The following is a 23043-nucleotide window of genomic DNA, read 5'->3' as shown; positions in this document are numbered from 1 at the left end:
TGGAGATTCGTAAGTAGAATCAAATTATTTCATTTTTTAACTATTTAAATTATTTAACAATTTTTTTTGTAATTTATAATAGATTTGATAATTCTGTTCGTGTTATTCACGAGATTAATAGAATCGTGAATAACCATTGGAGAGGAGACTCGATGAGTTATACAAGCACTCCAGCACCGACAAGAGAGCTATGGTGGAGTGAATTTAAGGTATATCTCAATCATTTTATATCTTAAATAAAAGTGAATATATAATATTTATTTTTCTTCCTTTGCAGTGATCATTCACTTGGGACATGTTTGATGAGATGGAAATAAAGAGGATTTTCATGAAAAAATCTGGCGATCACATTCGTCATGTACTCAATCATGAAAAGTCGAGGGGGAAAAAACCACCATTCATCACCGAGGAAAATTGGATAAGGATTTCAAATTTTTGGGAAAGTGAGGAGTTTAAAAAAAGAAGTCAACAGAATAAAATAAATCAATCTTTTAATTCTGGAGAAATGTCTGCGACATATGCAGGAGGCTCTATCAATGTGGATGAGCATAGACGTAGATTGGTAATTTTTTAACTCTCACTACAACAAAATCGCTCATAGACATCAGTGGAACAACACCGGTTTTAGGCTAAAACCGCTGTCTTTGAGTATTTTACACCGATTTTTCTAAAAATCGGTGTCTATGAGCGCAGATTTTAGCTCATAGACATCGGTTTTTTAGGCGATGTCTATGAGCGCCCTTTTTTTGGTTAATAGACACCGATTTTAACATCGGTTTTTAAAATCCGATGTTAATGAACCCAAATAAAATATTTTAATTTTTCCCCACAAGCTAAAATCTGCACACTGTGAATTCCCTCCAAACCTAAATCTTTATCCCGCCCTTCCTCCGCGCGACCATCTCTCTCGCGATAATCTAAACCGAAACCTAAACCTCCGACCATCCGACCATCCGACCATCTCTCTCAGCCTAAACCTAAACCTCCGACCATCTCTCTCAACCTCATCTCCCTCTTCCCCCCTTCCTAGATCCTCTCCCGATCAGGATCAAGACACGACGAACTTGCTTCTCCGTCCAACCACACCGCATCTCCTCCAACTCCTCCATTTGGTTGAGAAGAGGAGGCCTTCTTCGCATTCCAGTAGTTTTTGCTTCATCCATCTCCGGTCCAGCATTCACTGCCACCGCTCGAGCCCTTCTTCACATTCCGGTAATTTTTCCTTTATACATCATCGCTACTGAATTTCTTCCTCATCTTCGACAGTTTCATCTTCTTGATCTCTTGTTTGCAAGTATTAATTGATTGATGCATGCAATGTGTTTGATGAATTTCCTCAAACACTACCTTGAGTTGATTTGATCATTTTTGTTTGATAGATTGAGGAGTTGTTAGTTCCTGTTGCTAAGTTGGTTTTATGTAATCCTTGAACTATCAAGTTTCTTTTATGTCTAGGCTAATTATTTTCACTGAAATGTCATGGTTTCTGGTTTAGAAATTTATTGGTATAATGATGAAGTAGTTGGTTTCTGGTATAAAATTTATTGGTATAATGATGAAGTAGTTGGTTTCTGGTTTATGAAATTTATTCGTATCCTTTCCTTGGTAAGCGTAGTTGGTTTCTTGGAGGACCCGCATAGTTAATTTATTTGTATAATGATGGATTAAGAATTTTGGCTCATTGTTGTAATTGTCTTGATATTTTTGATTGATTCTAGATTCATTAGTACAACAAAATGGACAAGGCATGGATGGCAAAGGATAGATTATCACATGAGTTTGAACTTGGACTAGAATCTTTCTTGCAATTTGCGCTGCAACATGCTACTAATCCTACTAGTATACCTTGTCCTTGTACGAAATGTGGCAATCTATGGAACACTAATATTAACAGCATAAGGGCACATGTGTACTATAATGGTATAGACTTAACATACAAAAAATGGATATGGCATGGGGAAGAATCTGTATTAGGAGATTTAAAGAAAGAGAATGATGCAGCTGGAGAAAGTGAAAACTCTTTTGCTGATAAACCTATAGATATGGTACACGCTGCATATGAAAGTTCAGAGAATCCAGATCAATTTATAAAATTACTTGAGGATGCTGAGAAACCCCTGTATGTTGGGTGTACTAAATTTACAAAGTTATCTACAATTGTGCAATTATATAACTTGAAAGCGAAATACAGCTGGAGTGATAATAGTTTTACTGAACTACTTGTATTGTTTGGAGAAATGCTTCCCGTTGACAATGAATTGCCTTTATCTTTATATGATGCAAAGAAAAGCTTATGTGCAATGGGATGACTTATAAGAAAATACATGCTTGCCCTAATGATTGTGTCTTATACTGGAAGGAGTATGAGGATTTTACCGATTGTCCTAATTGTGGGGTGTCAAGGTGGAAGTTGGCCAAGAATTCTAGGATAATTGAAGGAGTCCCTGCAAAAATTTTATGGTACTTTCCTCCTATTCCTAGATTTCAAAGAATGTTTCGGAGCAAGGAAATATCTAAGGAGTTAATTTGGCATGCTAATAAAAGAGTATGTGATGCCTATATGCGACATCCAGCTGATGCACCTTGTTGGAGACTTGTGGATCATAATTGGCCAAATTTTGCTTCTGAGACAAGAAATCTAAGGTTGGCCATAGCAGCTGATGGGATCAATCCTCATAGTTTGATGAGTTCTACATATAGTTGTTGGCCAGTTATAATGATCACTTATAACCTTCCTCCATGGTTGTGTATGAAGAGAAAATATATGATGCTCACGTTGTTGATTTCTTGTCCCAAACAGCCGGGAAATGACATTGATGTGTACTTGGCGCCTTTGATTGACGATTTAAAAGAATTATGGGAAGTTGGTGTTGAAGCATATGATGCACACCGAGAAGAAAGATTCTTGCTTAGAGCTGTCCTATTGTGGACAATTAATGATTTTCCGGCATATGGAAACCTGGCAGGATGCACTGTAAAAGGATATCAAGCATGCCCTATCTGTGGTGAGGAAACTTGTGCAAAAAGGTTGAAGCATAGTAAAAAAATGTCATTTACAGGTCATAGACGGTTTCTTCATAGAGATCATCCTTATCATCTACCATCAAGCTAAGTATGACCCTACTTTATTAGATGCTATCATGTTTCTTTTTTTGCTTCAATTGACAATCTGGTGGTTCGCAGAATCTGGAGTGTGGACAATCTGTTAAGGTTGTCTTTAATCAGATTTCGATTGTGCTACTAGAGATTCATAAATGAATATTTGTCAATCTAATCAGCTGGTTTGGCTTAAGAATAAGATCAGTAATAGCCAACCAAAGTCTAGTAAAAATGCCCTCAAAAGTAACTAGAGTGGCCGAAAAGAGGGAATTAGAATTGGAGAAAGAGATGGAGATTATTAAGGATATCAATTTATATATTAGTCTCTTTCTCTCTTTCCTAACAACTTAGCTTTTAGGATAAATAGTCAGCCAATCAAATTTGAGAGAAAAAGAGAGGAGAACCTTCACTAGTGCAATTGCCGACCATGCACCACTCTTCATGCACATGGGTTTTGAAGATATACACTTTTAGACCCCCATCTTCATGCACATGGCTAACTGTAACCCACGAGGTCTTCTGACTTTGTGTTTTTCAGTTCAGGGTCTACTAGTTTACTTATCACTTCTGGGTTTTGAAGATACTTTGTGGCCTGTATAACATAGAAGAACAATGAGCCGTGGATATATAGCATGAATCTACTAATATGAATCACAAACTGTTGGATCAAGAAGGATATATCTTGAGACTAGCGAACCCAAAGGGCAAACAATGTTATGTCTTTTCCAACTAATGAATCTCCAAAGGGAAGATAATGTTGAAAGAAACTTGTGATTTGCAGCGAGGCTATGGTTTCCTCAGTTGGGATGTGATAAGGTAGCTAAATAGAGGTAATACAACCTTTAACTTACCCTGACTATTGTATGAACTGATTAGAGGGCTCGTTGAGAATTAAGCTTCTAAACTACATGGAACAAATGATTATCAGAAGTTTGTAGGAAATAAGAACAAATTTGGGTTTATGCCCTCAGTATCTGTTACAAGAAGCTGATGCTGTTTTTGAGTATCAAATATTTTCAAATATGCATCTTACCCAATTTATCAGACACCCTCTTTCCTTGCAATATGGAGGTCTTCCACTGATTATTTCCAGTAAAACTACTCCAAAAGCAAAGATGTTAGCTTGAATTTCCATTTCTTGTTGCTCTCGAGGAACATTATATTCTGGAAGAGAGACTCTGCTGAAGTAACCAGCACTTTTCTTAGATTCTGAGAAAATAATTTTCCAGCTCTCAAAATCAACCAACTGCAAAAGAAATGTAAGAGGGTTTTATAATCTTAATCCATTCCGCTAATACAAAGATGTGAAAAAACAGAAACCAAGTTAGCAGCAAAAATCACTGAAGGAATTATCTGGGAAAGATGAAAGCCGCAAAAAAAGCTCAGACTTGAGTCATGATTTGCTGCAGTTCCACTTAATTAACACTTTCACTGCATATCAACCCACCTTGTGTTTGCCTGCTTCATTGATTGCGTGGTGATGGTGAATTTTATAGCTTTTGCTCCTTATTGTATTATGTCTATTAGCCATGTGTATACAAAGGGCACAGTTGCATTCTTGCTTATGAGATTTGGAAGATGGCATCAGAGGTAGTACAATAAATAGTATATCTCTTCATTTGCTTGTTAACTATGAACATTTTCTTTGTTCTTCTATGCTTCCTTCACTGTTATATTCGTTATCTTCCACAACAGCCTTTAAAAACTCAGTATTCTATTTTATTTGATACATGCACACATTTGTTTTAGTTATTTGACATATGGTGGATTTATGTGTTTTTACAGTTTACAAATCTCAAGTACTCCAGAGTTGAAATTGATGAAGTGCGGTTCGAGTGGGCTGAATGCATGCTAGATTACATTTGAGACAGTTGTATCTTGATGTGTTAACAGAATGTTATACTTTGATTTTGATATCTATTAGCTAGCTTTTGATGTAAAAAGAATGTTTGGGTATTTTATGGATATTATTGTAAGAAGATTATTTATATAATTTGTGAATATTTGTGTATTTTATGGATATTATTGAATGAAGAATATTTGTACAATTTGTGAATATTTGTGTTTTTTTTTTGTTATTGTCGGTTTTAAAAACAAATCTGTGCTGTTAAAAAATATACATATTACATCGGTTTTCCACCGATGTAAAATCGGTGTTATAAAGTAATATTACATCGGTCATTTACCGCTGCCAAAACTGGTGTTATTAACATACAATATTACATCGGTTTTACACCGTTGATGAAACGGTGTCGTTAAGTGATACTACACCGGTTAATAACCGATTCGAAGACCGGTGTCGTTAAGTGATACTACACCGATTTTAAACTGATGTCTAAAATGGCAGACTTTTAACATCGGCTTCATAGACATCGGTCGAAAATCAAATAGACACCGGTGGAAAACCGATGTCTATGAAGGTTTTTGTTGTAGTGTCTCCTAATATTTTCTTAATCTAGTTTTTACTATTTAATTATTTCTAATTATCTTTTTTTAGACCAAAGAATTGGGAAAGGAGCCTAATTTTATAGATACTTTCACCCGCACATTTCAGAAAAAAGATAAGACTTGGAGCGGGGACAGAGCTAAAGCAATTAAGGTTTGAATAAACTTTGGATCTTAATTTATAACTTAGAATCTATTATTAATGTATTTGCTCTAACTTTATACTCTTGCATTCCTAAAATTTTATTATTATAAATTTGTTTTATTTTTTTTTACAATACAGGAAAAATATGTTGAGCTAGAGGTAGCACAGAGATGTTCAGCTTCTGCTAGTTCTGATATTGAGGGGTCTGAGCCGTCTGTTGGTAGTGATTTCAATTTATGGCTACAGGCGAGTGGGGGGCCAAAAGGGGGAGGAAAGATATTCGGAATGGGTTCATTGAGCAGAACCCATAGAGTTGGTCGTATATCTTCTTCCTCCTCCGCACATACCCAGCAGATGCATAACTTGACTGAAGAGGTTTCCCAGTTGAAGGGCATTATAAAGGACAGGGATGAAGAAATGAGAGAAATGCGTCGACAACAAGATTTTATTATGCGGCATCTTCAGTTAAGTTATGTTTCAAGTCAAATTCCTCCCGGTGACGGTGATGATGGTGATGATGATGATGGCGATGGTGGTGATTCTTGATAAATTTATGGTAAATTTTATGTTTGAATTTTTTTCATGTCATGTTATAGTTGATTCTATATTTTCATTTTACCTTGATACATTGCTTCTTATGTCATGTTTGCTATCTATATAAGATAACACTACAAAATAATTCTACTACCTTATTATTAATTTAGCTTTGTATCTTCATGTCCTTGCTCTTTTGATTGTTTTTTAGAACGCCTTATACTGTGATGTGTTATACTAATTCCATGCTGCCTTTGCATAATTTTGATGTTTGAGTTACAATTATGTCATCTTTTTGATGCAGTGACTAGTTTAATTTGGTGATCATTCTTTTGAACCTTTCATAGAGTAACTATCTCTAATATTGATTTGAGTTCTTTTGTCAATTCTTTTACCAGCATTTGTTATTATTTTTGTTGGCACTGGAAATCTTGTTCTAGTACAAAATCTTGTCAGTGCTCTGTAGTTGACTATTTGAACTTAAGAAAAGGGAAATACGTTGAAAAGCAAGGCCTTTAAACTCATAGATTTACTAGTTCATTATTTCATTATACAGGAGTCATCTGCATTTATATTTCTCATTTCATATCATAGTAATTGTGCTTGATCAGACTGGCTTGGTCATTTTCCTCTATAAGATGTGTTTCTCTTTAAATATGCAGGAGAGTTTAGGTTGCAGAAGATATATTTATTCCATAGATATTAATGTCTAGAAAGTAATGACTATTTGGTCTGCACTATTGCTTCACTCTTTAAGTATCTTCTATAAAATTGGGTTTAGATAAATTCAATTGCATGAGACGAGTTGGTTTTCTCATTCATAATATAAATTGCAAAGAGCTATTAAAAATGAAGAACCACAATAACTTAGTGGTGTGAGATATCAGAGGAGGATGAATGGCTTAATTTATACACTAAGGTTTATTTAAGTCATTAATTTCAATTGTCATACAAGGGTGTGTATCATGTGCATTTAGATTTAGTTTTTGAGTAGTTCCAGCCTCTTCAATAATACTCCCAACGCTTGATTTGAATATAGGAATAGTTTATGGGTTAGTATGAATGTGAAGCAAGTCATTTTTTTAGTGCATGAGATATTTTTACGTACCTTGTGGCATGATTTGAAAACCATTGCTTGTAGGATCCAGTTCTTAGCAGTGTGACTACTGGAGTTTCACACTTTGAGAGATTTGCCCTTTGGGTTCAAGTTTTGTATAATTGTATTACCCTTTTTATGGAAGTGGCATTTCTGGAAATTATGAAGGAAACTATGCAGAAGAGGATTCTCAAATTATCTGACAAAAGCAATACTTGAAACCAGAACTTCGGGCACCAATGAGTTTAAGGTGCCAGCCTTACAAGATTCCACTGACTGAGCTTCTTTTGCCACATAAATGTTCACCTGCCGAATATTTCCGCTCATGGCCAAGTTTACCAGCTATTTTTTTTACCGGTTGGTTCCCACTTCACTAAGTACACATACCCAAGCTCAATAGTCTTTACCGGTTCTCGGTTGGAACCGGTTAACCGATCGGAACCGGTTCAACCGAAACCGGTAGAACCGGTAAGATACCGGTCGGTTAACCGGTTTTAAATAAATCATGGTAAACCGGAATTAACCGGAACCGATAAACCGATAAACCAGTTAACCGACCGGTTGAACAGGCCTACTAATAGTGGATTTTATGAGTATATATGTAAAAATGTGAGTATACTGATGAACCCTTTTTAAGAGCACTTATACACACATTTAACTATACAAAATTAAACACACAAGTAGTAAAAGGATTATCAATGTACTTATTTCATTATCAATTTGTTGAACTTGTTGTTTGGATTTTGGTTATTTGTATATATGAACATGAGGCTTGAAAAAAGGATATGAATTACAAACAACTTTAATTTCACATTGATACTTTGCATTTTATGTCATGATGAAACTTTGCATGTTATGACAAACAATCTTAGTAACAAATTTCATTCAAGTATGTAAATGTTAGATACAGATATCATTAATATGTTTGATATATTTTTTTTAGTTATAAATGTTACTTATTGTTTGTTTGTAATTTAACACAGGAAAAGAAGCATAGAAGGCGACCGAAGCTCCTGAGACATGACGATATGTATTTTATTTTCCTTTGGATGTCTTGTTACATTTGTTGTTTGGATTGTTAGAACTTTCATGTTTGATATTATGAGTTGTTGAACTTGTTTGGATTTTGGCTAGTTGTATATATGAATATGACGTGTTTAGTTTTGGAATGATTTGTTTGGATATAAGATATATGGATTATGGATGTGTTGGATATGATGAGTTTAGTTTTGGGATGATTTGTTTGGATGTTGTATATGGATGTATTTGATATAAATTGTTGAAGATGTTATAAGTGTAATATGTAAATAGAATAACAGAAAAATCAAAAAAAAGATTCTGGATTTTTTTTTATTTTTGGGACAAATTTTGCGACAAATATGTTTTTGTCGCAAATTTATCGTAAATCTTTTGCGATTAATCAAAATTTGTCCCAGAATTCGTCGCAGATTTGGGACAAAATTAAGGTTTTCGTCGCAAATTAGGAACAACTTTTGGGACGAATCTGGATTCGTCCCAGAATTCGTCGCAAATAGCTTTTTTACCCAACGTCTTTAAAGCAACGTTTTTGGGACAAATCTAGGTTCGTCGCAAATTTGCGACAAATCTGGATTCGTCCCAAATTTGGGACGAAAATATTTTTTTGACGCAAATCTTCGAGTTTTTTTCCCCTCTAGTCATTTGTAATTAGGCAACGTTTTTTGCGACGAAAAATTTTCATTGCAAATTTGGGACAAAAGAATATGTTTGTCGCAGATAAAAAATTATGAAATTTGCAACGAATTATGCGACGAAAATTTAAATTTGTCGCAAATATTTCCAACGAAATTATGTATTCGTCGCTAATATTTTTGCAACACCATTTTTGGGACGAATATAAATTCGTCCCAAAATTCGTCGCAAAAAATTTTGCGACGAATTTTTTTATCAAATTCGTCCCAAATTTCGTCCCTAACTAGCAGATTTTTTGTAGTTGTAGGACTACACAATAACAAAGTCTTAGTTGAAAACCAAACATCGGAAAGTCTTAATGGAACTAGGCAATTGAAGTCATAATTGGGAATTAGACAATGAAAAGCCTTAGTGGGATTAGGCAAGGATGATCTGGTTGAGAACCATGCAACAAAAGTCCTAATGAGACTAGGCAAGAAAGACTTGATTGGAAATCATGCAAGGAAAGTCCCAGTGGAACTAAACAAGGAAGATCTAGTTGGAAATCATGCAAGGAAAGCCCTAGTAGGACTAAGTAAGGAAGATCTGGTTATGAACCAATCAAGGAAGACCTAGTTGAGAACAAGGTAAGGAAGTCCTAGTTGAGAATGTTGAGGAGATATCTATTTTCAATGTGAGACTTTGATTGTATTTCCAACAAATTCATCAAATATTACATTAAGTTAATATTCATGGAAGAAAATTTCTTTTTCGTAGGATTTTCCATTAATATAGTTTGTATGCTTAGTTACTTTGATTCAGTTATTTAAAAGTTTGTATGATCATTTAGGCTGCTTCTAAGTTTAGCATTATGTTGTTGGATAACAAGAATTGTCCACCAAGGAAGCATGAATTGTTTGGCAGTCTTAGATCATTTAGCTTGCTTCTAAGTTCAACATTATCTTTGGCAACAAGAATTATCCAATAGAAATTTTATTTTTTAAAAAAAAATCTTGATTTTTATATTTTAATTTATTCTAGCAATCGAAGGGACTTCCGATCAATCGGAAATAATGTTGAGTCAACATCGACAAAGCTCTATAAACAGAGGCTTGAGGTTGTGTTTTGAAACAATCAATCCTTCATTCTAATACTTTGTTCATTGCGCTTCTGCTTCCTTGAACTAAAGTGTTATGTGTGTGTTTTTTGATTTGTGATTATAAATGAGGTTAGGGTTCAATCGACCACTAAAATGAACATCAGTCGACTATACGTTAGTCAACATCTCGATAATTGTCAAATCGATATAGTTAGCACATCAGTGGATTATGTGAGATAGAATAGTTGACTGTTCATTCAATTTAACGATAGAAATTGCCCAAAAAATTACCAAGTTAATAAATGATGGAACAATTGACTGCTATGAGACATATAGTTAACTGATAATTTGAAATTTAAATCACATGGTAAATTACAAATTTAATTCCATCATTTAATCGCCCAATCCTGATTATCAGAGTTTGAATTGTCCATTGCTTGAATTGCAAGAGTCGATTGCATTTAGAGCCCTGAATAGTTGGAGTCGATTATTTTGAAATTTCACCAGAAGAAGGGTCAAGAGTCTATTCATGGAGTCGACTGCTCAAATATATTTGAAATAGAATCCTTCGCAGTCAACTGCTAGAGTCGATTGTCCTTTTATCAAAGAGAATATCCTACAATTAACGCCTAAAGTTGACTGTGTCATCTATTCGGGTGACCAAAACACATTCCATATATTACCCATGTCTTTTAAATCATCAGCTCGCATTTTCTTAATGCGAGTTTCTTTCAAGTTTTTGCTGATGCTGTGGTCTACATCATCAAACATCCTCATCTAGATAGGTAGCCTACTGCACACATACCACGAATTTGGACCTTTATGCCGAGTTCTATAACAATATGAGGTGGACCAGGGACACCTACATCTAAAGAACTCGCATTGCCAAGAGGGATATTGAGTGTACCCTATGAATTTTCAGGGAATTAATTCCTGGGTTGCCTTCCATCTCATTCACGTTTTATTTGTTACCCTAATTTGCCTAAGCTTTTGCCTGAGCTTACGAGGTTATCACTACTTGCATCCTCTATTCTAATTTACATCCAATGAATTGTCTGCCAGCGATAATGTCCTCTATAAGGTCAGTGTCAATCGCATTTTGCCTATAAGTCACCAGGGGTCATGCCAAGGTGAGGTTGACTCATTTGTTCATGATGTTTGTGTTCCGGCATCTTCTTGGCATCACGTTGCCCTTCAAACGTTTAGGTGCATTATACAATAGTATTCCACTCTCCAATACGAGGGTAAGATATACATGTCATTTTATCATCTCGTCTCGTCTAATCTCATCTCATCTTTGAGTTTCTCAAGTCCATTGGCATTGTCATGTCATGGGGAAATGTCAAGCGATTTCTAATACTTTTGATAAGATTGGGATGAGATAATTCTCCTGAGTCGATATGACGAAGGGAATGAGATGTTTGGAGTGGAAGGTAATCGGTCGTGTCCTATGGAATTTTTTATTTTTTATAAGGATAATTCGAGAAGTACTTATGACGGATGTCCTAGAAGCCTAGGATTTTATTATTGCATGTCTCATTTAGAGGAAAAATTTCTACAAATGTATCGTAGCTGGGGATCAAAATATGAATGTCTCGGTGACAACTTGACACCCTTCAGTTATACCATAGCCCGGGGGGAGGAATCACTACACAATAGTAGCAAAAGGTGTAATCCACCACCCCAATATCCCCACACAATCAGTCTCACTACCATCTATGAGGAGATAAATCGAGAAGTTATAGTTGGCTACTGTGGGGAGGGCATTTTTTTTCCAGCTTTGCCGAAATTCGACTCCTTATCCATTGTAGTAACATCTACCCCGCAGTAGCTAGCTCAATCATGCCTTGAGGCGAGCAATCACTACACAATGGTAGTAAAAGGTGGAATTCGCCACCCCAACGGTCTCACACGATCAGCCCCATGACTATCTATGAGGAGGTAAATCAGGAAGCTATAGTTGGCCAATATAGGGAGGATTTTTTTCTCGACTTTGCCGAGATTCGAACCCTTGCTCTATGGTAGTAACTCTGCCCCGCACTATCTAACTCAACTCTGCCCAAGGATGAGGAATAACTACACAATAGGGCAAAAGGTAATTCATTTACCCCCAGCGCCCCGCCAACCTGTCTCTAAGCTAACACGGAGGACGTAATTCACGGGTGGCTACTAGCCATTAGTGCAATGGCTAAGGCATGGGGGAAGACATGCTCAGACGCACTGAGTTTTAATCTCATGACCTAATATAGTAATACCTTGTGTCTTAACTACCATACCACCCCGAGAGGACGATGAATAACTATATAAAAGCTTTGAGCACATGGTTGATTTTGATGAATCAATTGATATGAGATTTGAGGAGATTTAGATGGACTTGGACCAAATAAACATGTAGCAGATGACCCTCAACACCTCTCCTAGTTTCTTGGGTTCTAGCAGTGACAAGTCTCCTCGAGATGGTCTAGTAACTAGCGTATGAGGTATTGTCAATTTAAGGTTTGGGATTTATATCTCAACATAGTCAAGGTAAATGTCTCCCTCATACGTCAGTCACTATTCCAAGGGTTGGTAGTCATTCATGATTTACTCTTGTTAATCCTGAAACAGATTGACAGGAACATTGGAGACAAACACAATCACCTTTTACCAATTTAAGTTACAACAGTGGCAGAACAATATTTATTATATGCTATAGAACTAAAACCATCTCCTCCTCCATCCGATATATGACTTTTATTAGGCCTTAAAACCCTAATTATCTTTGTTTTGTGTAATGGATGTTTCGGCCTACAAGGCCTAATCTTTATCTATTATTAATTGGATGGTTTTCCAATTTTTAAAACTTTGCTTCTCGTGCTCATTTTGGTATTCTATCTTGAATATCTCATTTGCTTGATGATTAGTTCAAAATCATAATCTTTTATTATTTCAAATTTTTGTTGATTAATTGGGCAAAGACAGACTAGCAATCGATTGTTCAACATTTACAATTGACTAACATATTGATAAAGTAACTCTGAGACATTTCTCTCTAGAATCGATCGATATTGTCAATTCAATTCAATGTCTGGACCATTTTAAGAAAATCCAAATTTTCTGGTCCATTTTAATGTGCGGTAAAAGGGGAGAAGGATGAGTGTTTAAGTTAAGAAAGAAAACAAAAACAAGGAAAAAGGGGGGAAACGTACAAATGCTCATTTACATGTTATTTGTTGTTTGTTGTACTTGCTTATTATATACTTATGAATGTTTGTTGTTGAGTTTATTACTCATGCTTTTACGCTTGGTATTAGCTTAATTTAAAGAGACTATCAAATATAAAAAAGGAGAAGATTGTTGATACAATCTATCCAAGCATGTATATTGCATGATTTTAATAGTTAAACCATGTTTAAGTTATTGACCATTGTGATATGATGTGATGTGTCAAATATGTGGGTACAAATTACTTGATAGGTTGAAGAATGTCCTAGCAAGCAAAGACAGTTGGATGCTAAGTAAAATGTCCAAGAAGGGCTTTCGCAAGGAAGGCCCAATGGAAGAAAATCTAGATGCTAGACAAATAAAGTCTAAGATGGGCCTTCACAAGGAAGTCTTGGCAGGCAAGAAAGACTAGATGCTAGGTAAATGAAGACTCTGAGTGATGACTGATGAGACTCCAAGCACGAAAGACCAATCGGCACAGCGAGGCCATTTAACATTAACTATATCTCTAAACCTGTGAGCTTTTAGAAAACTGACCCCTAGTATGGGGGTAGAGTCAGAGCTAAGCGGATTCAATTCGTAGAAACATAGAATTATGATGTCTCAATCGACTAATACTAACTGTTGCACAGGAAGAGTGCAAACTTCAAATCCAAATAAGTCGGAATTCATGGTGTGAGATTAGTCAACTGTGATTAATGCCACGAATTACCACACGTTCAATTATTGTGTATATACAATTGACTAGTAATAACCACAACGTATTTGAATTCATATTTTGCATAGAAGTGACAGAATGGTGAACAATCCACTTGTGTAGTCGATTGAGAAGTCAACAAAATATTGGACGGTCAACTCGAGTCAACTGTAGGAATTCCAAATCGATTATAATTTTTGTGAATCTGCTCTGGAAGTCGATTGTTCAGCAGTACAATCGACTGTAACGAGTATTGATGGAGCATGGACGGTCGACTAACCATGAAAATATGGTTGTGGTTTGCAGGCAAGTGATAGTTGGCCCTCTTCTTTGTGCTCTTTGATTTCTCGCTGGGAACTGTGTGCTCTAGTTGTTGAAGTTCCAAGACTGAGCAAGAAAGCCTCGATTTCTATAGTTTTTTTTATCCATCTTACTGTTGGTGTTCTAAAGGGAGAATTAGTGCCATTCACATCCAGAAGATTAGATCTCGCTGACATCTCAAAATCACTCTAAAATATTGCATATTTATTCAGCAGTAATCTCTATTTTTATCAGTCTTTGTGCTTTAAATCTGTATCATCCTTAAGAGTGTTAAAACTGTACTATACGGAGTTTATTCTACCTCCACTAAGGCCGAAAAGAGGAAAAGTAATTTATTATTCGATGAAAACCTTAGGACCATGGACTATCAGCTCTAGGGGACTGCACCATGTTAAATCCTGAGTCTCCTTGAGTTTGTGCCGTGTTCTTTCTTTGCTTACATATATTTATGTTGTGTTTAGCTATGATGAAAAATAAAATTATTAGTGCTATTCACCCTTCCCCGGCATGTATCCAATAGAACACAAAGATGTCTCATTTCATCCTTCTCCAAACTCAACCAGACTTCAAGTCGCATAGTTGTCAATTTGGTCGCACCGAGTCATGCTCCATGAGGTGCTTAAATACCACTTTAATGTTTCTCATCTTGTAATCCCTGTGTCTCCTCATGCAACCATTTTTTATCTTCGAGTATGTCATTTTGATCATGCCAAGTTATCATCCATCAACCCTTACTTTGTTGAGTCTTGAGCTATCCAAGCTCTATGTATATCATACAAGTTTATACATGTTTATTGGCACATATCAAACATAACATGCTAAACCTAACTTAAACCTTCTGCACAAACATTAAAACCCAAGGTCGAATCTAATCCCTTGGGTCATTGATTACACCAACATATTCATCATAATTTAGGCGACAAAAATTTGTTTTCTATCATAGAGTGGTCAATCAAAATATTTTGTTAGACAACTATTTTTTTTTTTTTTGGTTAGAGTTCAATATTGAAGGTTGGTCAACTAGAAATTTCTACTTTTCTTTGGGTGAAAAAAATTCAGTATTGTATCGTAATGGATATTTTCCAACTTTGCTCAACTAAATTATTTTGATTAGTCATCTAAAAGCAACATCATCTATCTGGTGAGACCAAATTTTTACTCACTATGTAAAAGCCATAGTGATGGACAATGTCAAAATCTTACTATCAATAAAACAACTTTGTCATCCAAATACCAACTCATGGCTACACCGTGAGAACATCAAAATCTTAAAAGCCACAGTGATAGACTGTCAAAATCTTACTATCAGTAAAACAACTTTATCATCCAAGTACCAACTCACGGCTACATCATGAGAACATCAAAATCTTACTACCAAGATTACATTCTTAATGGACAATTTTCATTCTATAAATCTTGTCTTACTCTTGCATTAATCGTTCTTTTTATTAAGATAAGACTTAATCGTCAATCTCCTTGTCTTGTACTTTCTTTTTGTTTTTTAATAGTTCTGCAAGTTGGTGTCAAGGTCTTATCCTAATGAGCCTTCAATTGTTGAAATTTTTTATTGGCTAAATTTAAAAGAGTAGTTTAAGAATGTTTATTTTAAATTATTACATCAGAATAACAGGATCATGGATATAGAAGCTTATAGTTTCGACCGTTGCTCTCAATATTTTCAAAGGAAGCTTTCGAACACAATTTGAATATCCCCTTTGCACAAAGGTGAATATTGATGTTACTAATCTTGGCATTTATAAGGTTGATGTGTTATCTGTAAAAAAAAAAAAAAAAACAAATCCTCTTATTCTTTTTCTTCCGCTCTCATGTTTTCTCCCAAAGTAAACAAGCCGCCAACCATTTTCAAGAACTAGTGCAAAATTAACACTCATTTAGCGGTTAATCTCCAAAATTGCATGGTAACGCAGTTGATATTAGGCAGTTAACCAAGTAATTGGCAGTTATTAAGTAAACCTAGTTAAGAAACAGTCAACCCAACAAATTATCTCTACTCAAATAACTACTGGTTTTTTTTCTTTGAAAGTGGCTTCAAATGCACATGTTTAACCGTAAAAATAAACTAAATTGCTCTTATATCCGATACCCCCCATAGCTACCTAGCTCTGAGGAACCATATCGAGCATAGGCCTGCGAAGAGGATGGATAAGGTGCACTCGATAAATGGGAATAACTTGAACCCGAGCCCGTGTCCAATCCACTGTAGCTGTTTGATAATGGTTCAGTACGGCTGGCAACAAAATCCTGCAGGCAATAGAAAAACCAGGATGAGCTTGAAACCGATGGTTGGTGTTATTGCATCATATTAGTATCATCGCATTTTATATGATCAAAATCAGGACTTTTTTGGGTCAACTTGTAGTCTGTAGGACGTAATCAAGCTTCAACAACAATAATTTTCATGCCTAAAAATGTTTCAGGAACTTTCATCCAGGAAAAGAAGGGTATGGACTGGGCCCTTTACTACAACAGGAGAAAGAAAGGAACAGATAGATCATTCAACCGACCTGTATGAGCTGCCGAGCAATATGGACCTCCGATGAAGTGCCCTTGATTTCAACAGTTATCTCATCAGCCATTCCTCTACTCTCCTCAATGGTAATTGATGCTCCACTAGTACGTCGCATGTATGCTATATTTCTCCCTCCAATACCAATAATATCCTCGGCATATGCAAGTGGAATTTGCATTCTCTGTGTGACCTGCGCCACGAAGCAGTTCAACAAGTGAATCAACTGGAATAAGAAGTATTATTCTAATATAGCAAATGTGAGATGGATTTAGAATTTTAAAAGTTGATTAGTTCTTTGAATATTCTCCTCACTTGGATAGAGAAACATGAAACAATAAGCTTCAGGAACTGCTTAATTGCATCATTTTGTGTAGGTAATCTTCCAAGATAAAAGGTGTTATTGATACCTAGGTACACTCCAGTGAAAAATAAAAACATAAATACAAGCTAACTTTTTTTCCCTTCTTCCATGAGTCATGTTTGCTCTAATGCTTAACAATCTTAGCTTCTCCAACGAAGACATTGCAGCCTAAGTGATGGTTAAGACCGGACCCTCATTAGCACAGAACAAAAATTGCTGGCCAAATGGCCTAATGGTTTATGACTTACAAAGCAAAGTGCTACAATCAGATGTCAAGAAATAGCTTCCCGACATCTGAATGTAGCACTTTGCTTATTTCTAAATTGTTGTAAGCCACTGTACTAAACAACTTCTGCTTGGTGTCAACGAGTGTTCACTCTAAGCCACTGCTTTAGGCAGCAAAAGTCTTTCTTAGAGAAGCTAAGTTCCTATGAACCAAAGATTGTAATTGGTGAAAAACTCACTATAGAAGCTGCAAGGACACTAAGTTCTAGTATTCATGAAGGAATAAAGAAAATCCAAGCTATGGATACGCCCTGCCTGAGCTCGGTTTACTGAGATACAAGTGTCACTCGACGTGTGTTGTCTATAATAATGTCAAAGTAACTTAGATGCATAACTCAAATAGAATTATTACAAAACACCACCCAATCATCGCATAAGCGGCATAATATGGCACAAAGTGCAAAGTGAAATTAAAAAATAAATACATGATTTATATTCATTTGCATAGAATATAAATAACATTAACAATCAAGGCTACCCAATTTAACAACCATTTATCACAGAGTTATTACCACATTTATTTAGACACATTCTCCTTAGAGATTTATCTTTTAAATCCACATTTTATTATAATTTTTCACTTGCACTGATTGAATACATTATTCATTGTCATTAGCCAATTAAATTCACATTACTTATATTTTCAAAAGAGAAGTTTATGTTTATATTATCTTATAGAGGTTACCAAAGTTAACAATCATTTATCACATAGTAAGTTATTACCACATTTATTTAGACACATTCCCCTTACTGATTTATCTTTTAAATCCACATTTTATTATAATCTTTCACTTACTCCAATTGAACACATTATTATTTGTTACACATTTAAGTTCACATTATGATTCACAAGTTAAATGTATTATTCACTTATCAAAATTTACATCGCATTATATCTTCTTAATGCTTAAATTAAAACATTAGGAGTATGGTGAAACATAATAGTTATTATCATCTATCTCATAAATAAACACTCACTTGTAATGGAACAATGCCTCGTCAATGGAATAAATAAAAAAAAAATGAGAGCCCAATATAACATGCAAAGGTCTAAACCCTAAACCCTCTGCACTCAACTAAAAGGACATCTATCGTAAAATACTTATGATGCGCTAATGGACCAAAGCTCCTCTAGAGGCAGTGTCAAAGCCCAAATTATATGGTCGGTTTGAAGTTTTCACCATTACCATTTTCTCTATTTTGATAAGTTATAATTTTATCCAAGGGTGATCTCATTATAGTTTATATTAACTCTAGTGGCTACCTACAATTTTCTCTTTTAAGAGTTTCACACATTAGTTAGTTTGCTATCAATCAATTATCAGTCATAAACTCAAATATCACGTAAGGGCAAGCAATTTAAAGCTAAGTCTCAACAAAAGCAAGAGTATAAGGGTAGTTTCGAAACCAACCGAGTAGATTAACCTATGAATAATATCCCATGATAGCATACTAAGAACATAAGAAACAAAAGATACCTAAGGGTAGAAGGTTGACTTCTTAAAACCAAAAGAGCATTGTTGACTATGATTGAGTAAGGTTGACTTCTTAGAAACCAAAGAGCATTTTTGATGATGGTTGAATTGTTGCCTCTAAGAAGTTCTAACTTAAATTTTACTCTTACCCTAACCATCAAAGGTAGGATATAATCTTGGCAAATCCATGCTTCATAACCAAACCAAAAGGCCACCAATTGCACCTTCAAATCAACCCAACAAGAATACCAAATAGCTAAGACAAAACCAACACTCACCGGAAGGAAAGCAAACCAACATCCAAATTTCTAGTGTTCATCAGAGACCAACTAAATTTCTCATTATGTCTAAGGCTTATTTTGTTTCACATTGGAAAATATTTTCTAGATTGTTCATTGTTGATGTCATAAGAAAGTATGGTCAAGGGAAAACTTTCTTTTTCAATAATAAATATTTTTTGAAAAAAATGAATCCTCTTTAAAAGAGCAGAAATCATTTTCCTTACTCATCCACAAGCCTTTGTTCTATGAATAAACGTCCTTATGCTTCAATCAATATAAACGTCTCTATGCTTCAATCTACACCCTCCTTCATGAAGGCTGATTGATTAAGGTAACTAAACAAGTTGAGAAGGCCAAGTGAGTCTGATACATAAAAGTTCCATAAACCATTAGATTTTTTTGTCAACTTCCACTATTAATCTGCTTTATTGGGAACGAATTACAGGGCAAGCCATATATCATTGGTAAGGCACGAATGTTTAGGTTTCAACAAAAAAAAAAACTACGGTGTTCAAAAATAGTATTCCTATAGGAAGTTATAACCATTTTTGACTAAGTATGTTTGACTAGAATCTGCTCGGAAAGGATAAACCCACTCGGGAAAAGCTAGAAATCTGCTAAGGAAAGATGAACCTACTCGGGAAAGCTGGAAGTATGCTCAGGAAAGCTGGAAACCTACTCAGGAAAGACTAATCTACTCGGGAATTCAAAGATTAACATTCCACTCGGAAATTGGAAATCATCAACCAGTTTCTTAGTATTTTTAAGATTTTCTTGGTATTTGCAAGATAATAAATCTTTAATGTGCTTTGTTTCATTGTTAAACGCACCTTTCATTTTTGAGATCCTAAGAAATACAAATCTCATTTAAAATAGTTTGACTCATCTTGGAGAGTTGTTCCAAGTCTCCCCTATAAAGTGCCATCATTTATATTGTTGGGAGTAGATGTTTTGAGATTAAAATATATGTGAGCTTTTAAGCTCATTAGAAGATTTACCTTCTTGTTATTTCTCTAAACTCTTTGGTGGATTTCCTAAGAGTGTTGAGGATTGAGAGTGTCTTGTATTACCTCCTATTTTTCTCCTACACTTTCCGTGTCAAGTTGGTCTCAGAGCTTTGGTTCACAGTGATTGGTTGTAGAAGACAAAGGCCAAATGATGATGATCCTGCAACTCATTAAAGAGACCTTCGTGATGTCGAGTTGGATGACTTAAGAAGACAAGTGCAACAACTTGAGCAACGTCTCGCACGTGGCGAACCTTTGGAACATGATATTGAGGGTCATGATTTGAAAGCTAATTATGCAAATCATGAAATGGGTTTTAATCCATTTCATGGTAATGAAAATGATGATTCTGGTGATAATGGACACTTTGCTCTAGATTTTATAAATCATAGGATTATTACTCTTGTTGAGGAAGAAGACGATGAGGAACCTTATGAGGCAACACCTATCTACGATAAATACGATGAAGGAGAGATTACTTATAAAGATCATTGAGAATCTTTGATGATACGACGTAGCTTCAATGCTATTTATGTTGAAGATCAATCATGGCTTCGCAATAATATCTTTCACACTAGGTGCACTTCTCATGGTAAGGTGTGCAATGTCATCATTGATGGCGAAAGTTGCGAGAATGTTGTGGCTACTACGATGGTGGAGAAGCTGAAACTAAAGATCGTAGATTATCTACAACCTTACAAGCTATCATGACTTTGTAAAGGTTTGGAAGAAAAAAAAGAATGTCATGTTGTCTCGTTCCAAGTGCAGTCTCTTCGCCAAAATTTCAAGATATGATGCCTAAAGATGTGAAATATCCAACATTGCATTGATTTAGTCCCTAGTGCTTCTATTTCAAACAAGATGGTCTATAGAATGAGTCCAAAGGCGCATGAAGAAATGCAAAGCCAAGTTGAGGATTTGTTGGCTAAAGGTCTTGTCTAAGAAAGCAAGAGTCCTTGTGCTATCCCGGCCCTTCTAATGCCGAAGAAAGATGGTTCATGGCCCATATGCATTGATAGTAGAACGATGAACAAAATCATTATCAAGTATTGCTTTCCTATCCCCCAACTCGATGATCTTTTCAACCAACTTCATGGTTCAAGATTAGGTCCAAAATTGATCTTCAAAGTGTATCACACAGATGCAAAAAGGTCGGAGATAATGCTTATGAAGTTAAGTTGCCAGTGGTTATGGTGTTTCCATAATTTTTAATGTTGCTGACCTTTCTCCTTATATTGAACCTAATTTTGATTCGAGGGCGAATCTTTTTCAACTATGAGAGAATGACACAGAAAAAGTTTCGATTTTTGTGTCAACTTCAACTATTAATATGCTTTTATTGGGAACGGATTACATGGCAAGCTATGAATGTCTAGTTTTCAACAAAAAAAAAAACGGTGCTCAAAAATAATATTCCTACAAGAAGTTATAGCCATTTTTTACTAAGTATGCTTGATGGGAAATCTGGTCGGAAAGGATGAACCCACTCAGGAAAAGCTGGAAATCTGCTCGGGAAAGATGAACCCACTCGGGAAAGCTGGAAGTCTACTCGAGAAAGCTGAAAATATACTCAGGAAAGATTAATCTACTTGGGAATTCAAAAATTAACATGCTACTCGTGAATTGGAAAGGACCAACTAATTTTTTTAGTATTTTTGAAGATTTTCTTGGTACTTGCAAGAGAATAAGTCTTTAATGTGTTTTGTTTCATTGTTAAACACACCTTTCATTTTCGAGGCCTAGGAAATATAAATCTCATTTAAAACAGTTTGACTCATCTTGGAAAGTTGTTCCAAGTTTCCCGAGGGCCATTCTTTGTATTGTTGAGAACAGATGTTTTGAGATTAAAATATATTGTGAATTTTTAAGCTTGTTAGAAGATTTATCTTCTTGTTATTTCTCTAAACACTTTGGTGGATTTCCTAAGAGTGGTGAGGATTGAGATTGCCTTGTATTACATCCTATTTCTCCTACACTTTCCAATGTCAGATTCTATTGGTCTTAGCAAGTTGAGCAATTCAGGGAGTCCGAATGTGAGTTAATACAACTATTCATCACTTAAACCTTAGTGGTCTCTCCTGTCATAGGCATTTAATGCATCCTCTTTCATTGTCTTCTGTATCCGTACAAGCTTGTACAATGTCTCCTGATCGTATCCCATACCATGTGTTCGTACAATCCAACAAAAAAACTCAATTCCTCCTCTACATGTGATGTTACCTCTCATCAAAATTCGATTGTCTTCAACCTTAGCAGAATATGAGACAACGATCAAATCCTCATTACAGGACAAACTCAATAGAAATAATTACCTTCAACGGTCTCAATCGATGATTTTTCATATGTAGCAAGGAAAGGAAAATTATTTATCTAGACCATACAAATGCAGACGCCCAAAGGTTCAGAAGTTGAAAAACAAAAAACAATATAAGTGTCCTAGTTAATTAATTACATAAACAACGAGATAGGGAACACATTTCTCCTACATAAAACGAGAGAAATTTAGGAAGGAGCAAGGGATATTTATTCAAATAAGAAGAATACCACAAAGTTGTTCGAAATAGAAACTAATCTACATGATTTGCACCAAGGAGATTTGATAGTGACTCAATATTTTAATACTCACACGTTATTGGGAGCAAGTTATTATGTGTGAGGAATATCCATGGAATTGCCTTGAAGACTGAGTCCAGTATAGGCACACTGTTGAAAAGAAAAGAGTACAAATTTCTATTTCAGGCTCAACAAAAACCTTATTGGAGTTTGAAGAAAAATTTAGGGGATGAAGCCACGACTCAACCTTCAATAAGCTTT

At 35.4% G+C, this 23043-nt stretch overlaps 2 protein-coding genes across 2 annotated transcripts in view; one reads left to right on the top strand and one right to left on the bottom strand.

The window, feature by feature from the left end:
- The first annotated feature begins 367 nt into the window (after positions 1 to 367).
- LOC121977469 lies at positions 368 to 6345 on the top strand. The gene is made up of 3 exons (XM_042530028.1): positions 368 to 562; positions 5597 to 5698; positions 5828 to 6345. The coding sequence occupies exons 1-3, from the start codon at positions 506 to 508 to the stop codon at positions 6233 to 6235; spliced, it is 567 nt and encodes a 188-aa protein (XP_042385962.1). The 5' UTR covers positions 368 to 505; the 3' UTR covers positions 6236 to 6345.
- A 9836-nt stretch (positions 6346 to 16181) lies between these two features.
- Positions 16182 to 23043, bottom strand: part of LOC121974898 (RNA-binding KH domain-containing protein PEPPER-like) — a 57277-nt gene continuing 50415 nt past the window's right edge. Inside the window, exons 5-6 of the mRNA XM_042526177.1 lie at positions 16816 to 17010; positions 16182 to 16552 (exon numbers count right to left, since the gene is read on the bottom strand). Of these exons, the coding sequence (XP_042382111.1) occupies positions 16382 to 16552; positions 16816 to 17010 (366 nt within the window). The 3' untranslated portion in view covers positions 16182 to 16381. The remainder of the gene's footprint in view (positions 16553 to 16815; positions 17011 to 23043) is intronic.

Source organism: Zingiber officinale, chromosome 4B (assembly GCF_018446385.1).
Source record: "Zingiber officinale cultivar Zhangliang chromosome 4B, Zo_v1.1, whole genome shotgun sequence".
Taxonomy (NCBI): Eukaryota; Viridiplantae; Streptophyta; class Magnoliopsida; order Zingiberales; family Zingiberaceae; genus Zingiber; species Zingiber officinale.
Note: the sequence above shows the minus strand (reverse complement) of the source record. Positions and strands in the feature narration are given on the sequence as shown.

What these genes read in the sequence shown, in the direction of transcription:
- LOC121977469 (XM_042530028.1), top strand. Translation starts at nt 506, where the DNA reads ATGTCTGCGACATATGCAGGAGGCTCTATCAATGTGGATGAGCATAGA. An exon ending in ATGAGCATAGACGTAGATTG is followed by an intron (nt 563 to 5,596) that starts GTAATTTTTTAA and finishes ATCTTTTTTTAG; the next exon opens with ACCAAAGAATTGGGAAAGGA. An exon ending in ACAGAGCTAAAGCAATTAAG is followed by an intron (nt 5,699 to 5,827) that starts GTTTGAATAAAC and finishes TTTACAATACAG; the next exon opens with GAAAAATATGTTGAGCTAGA.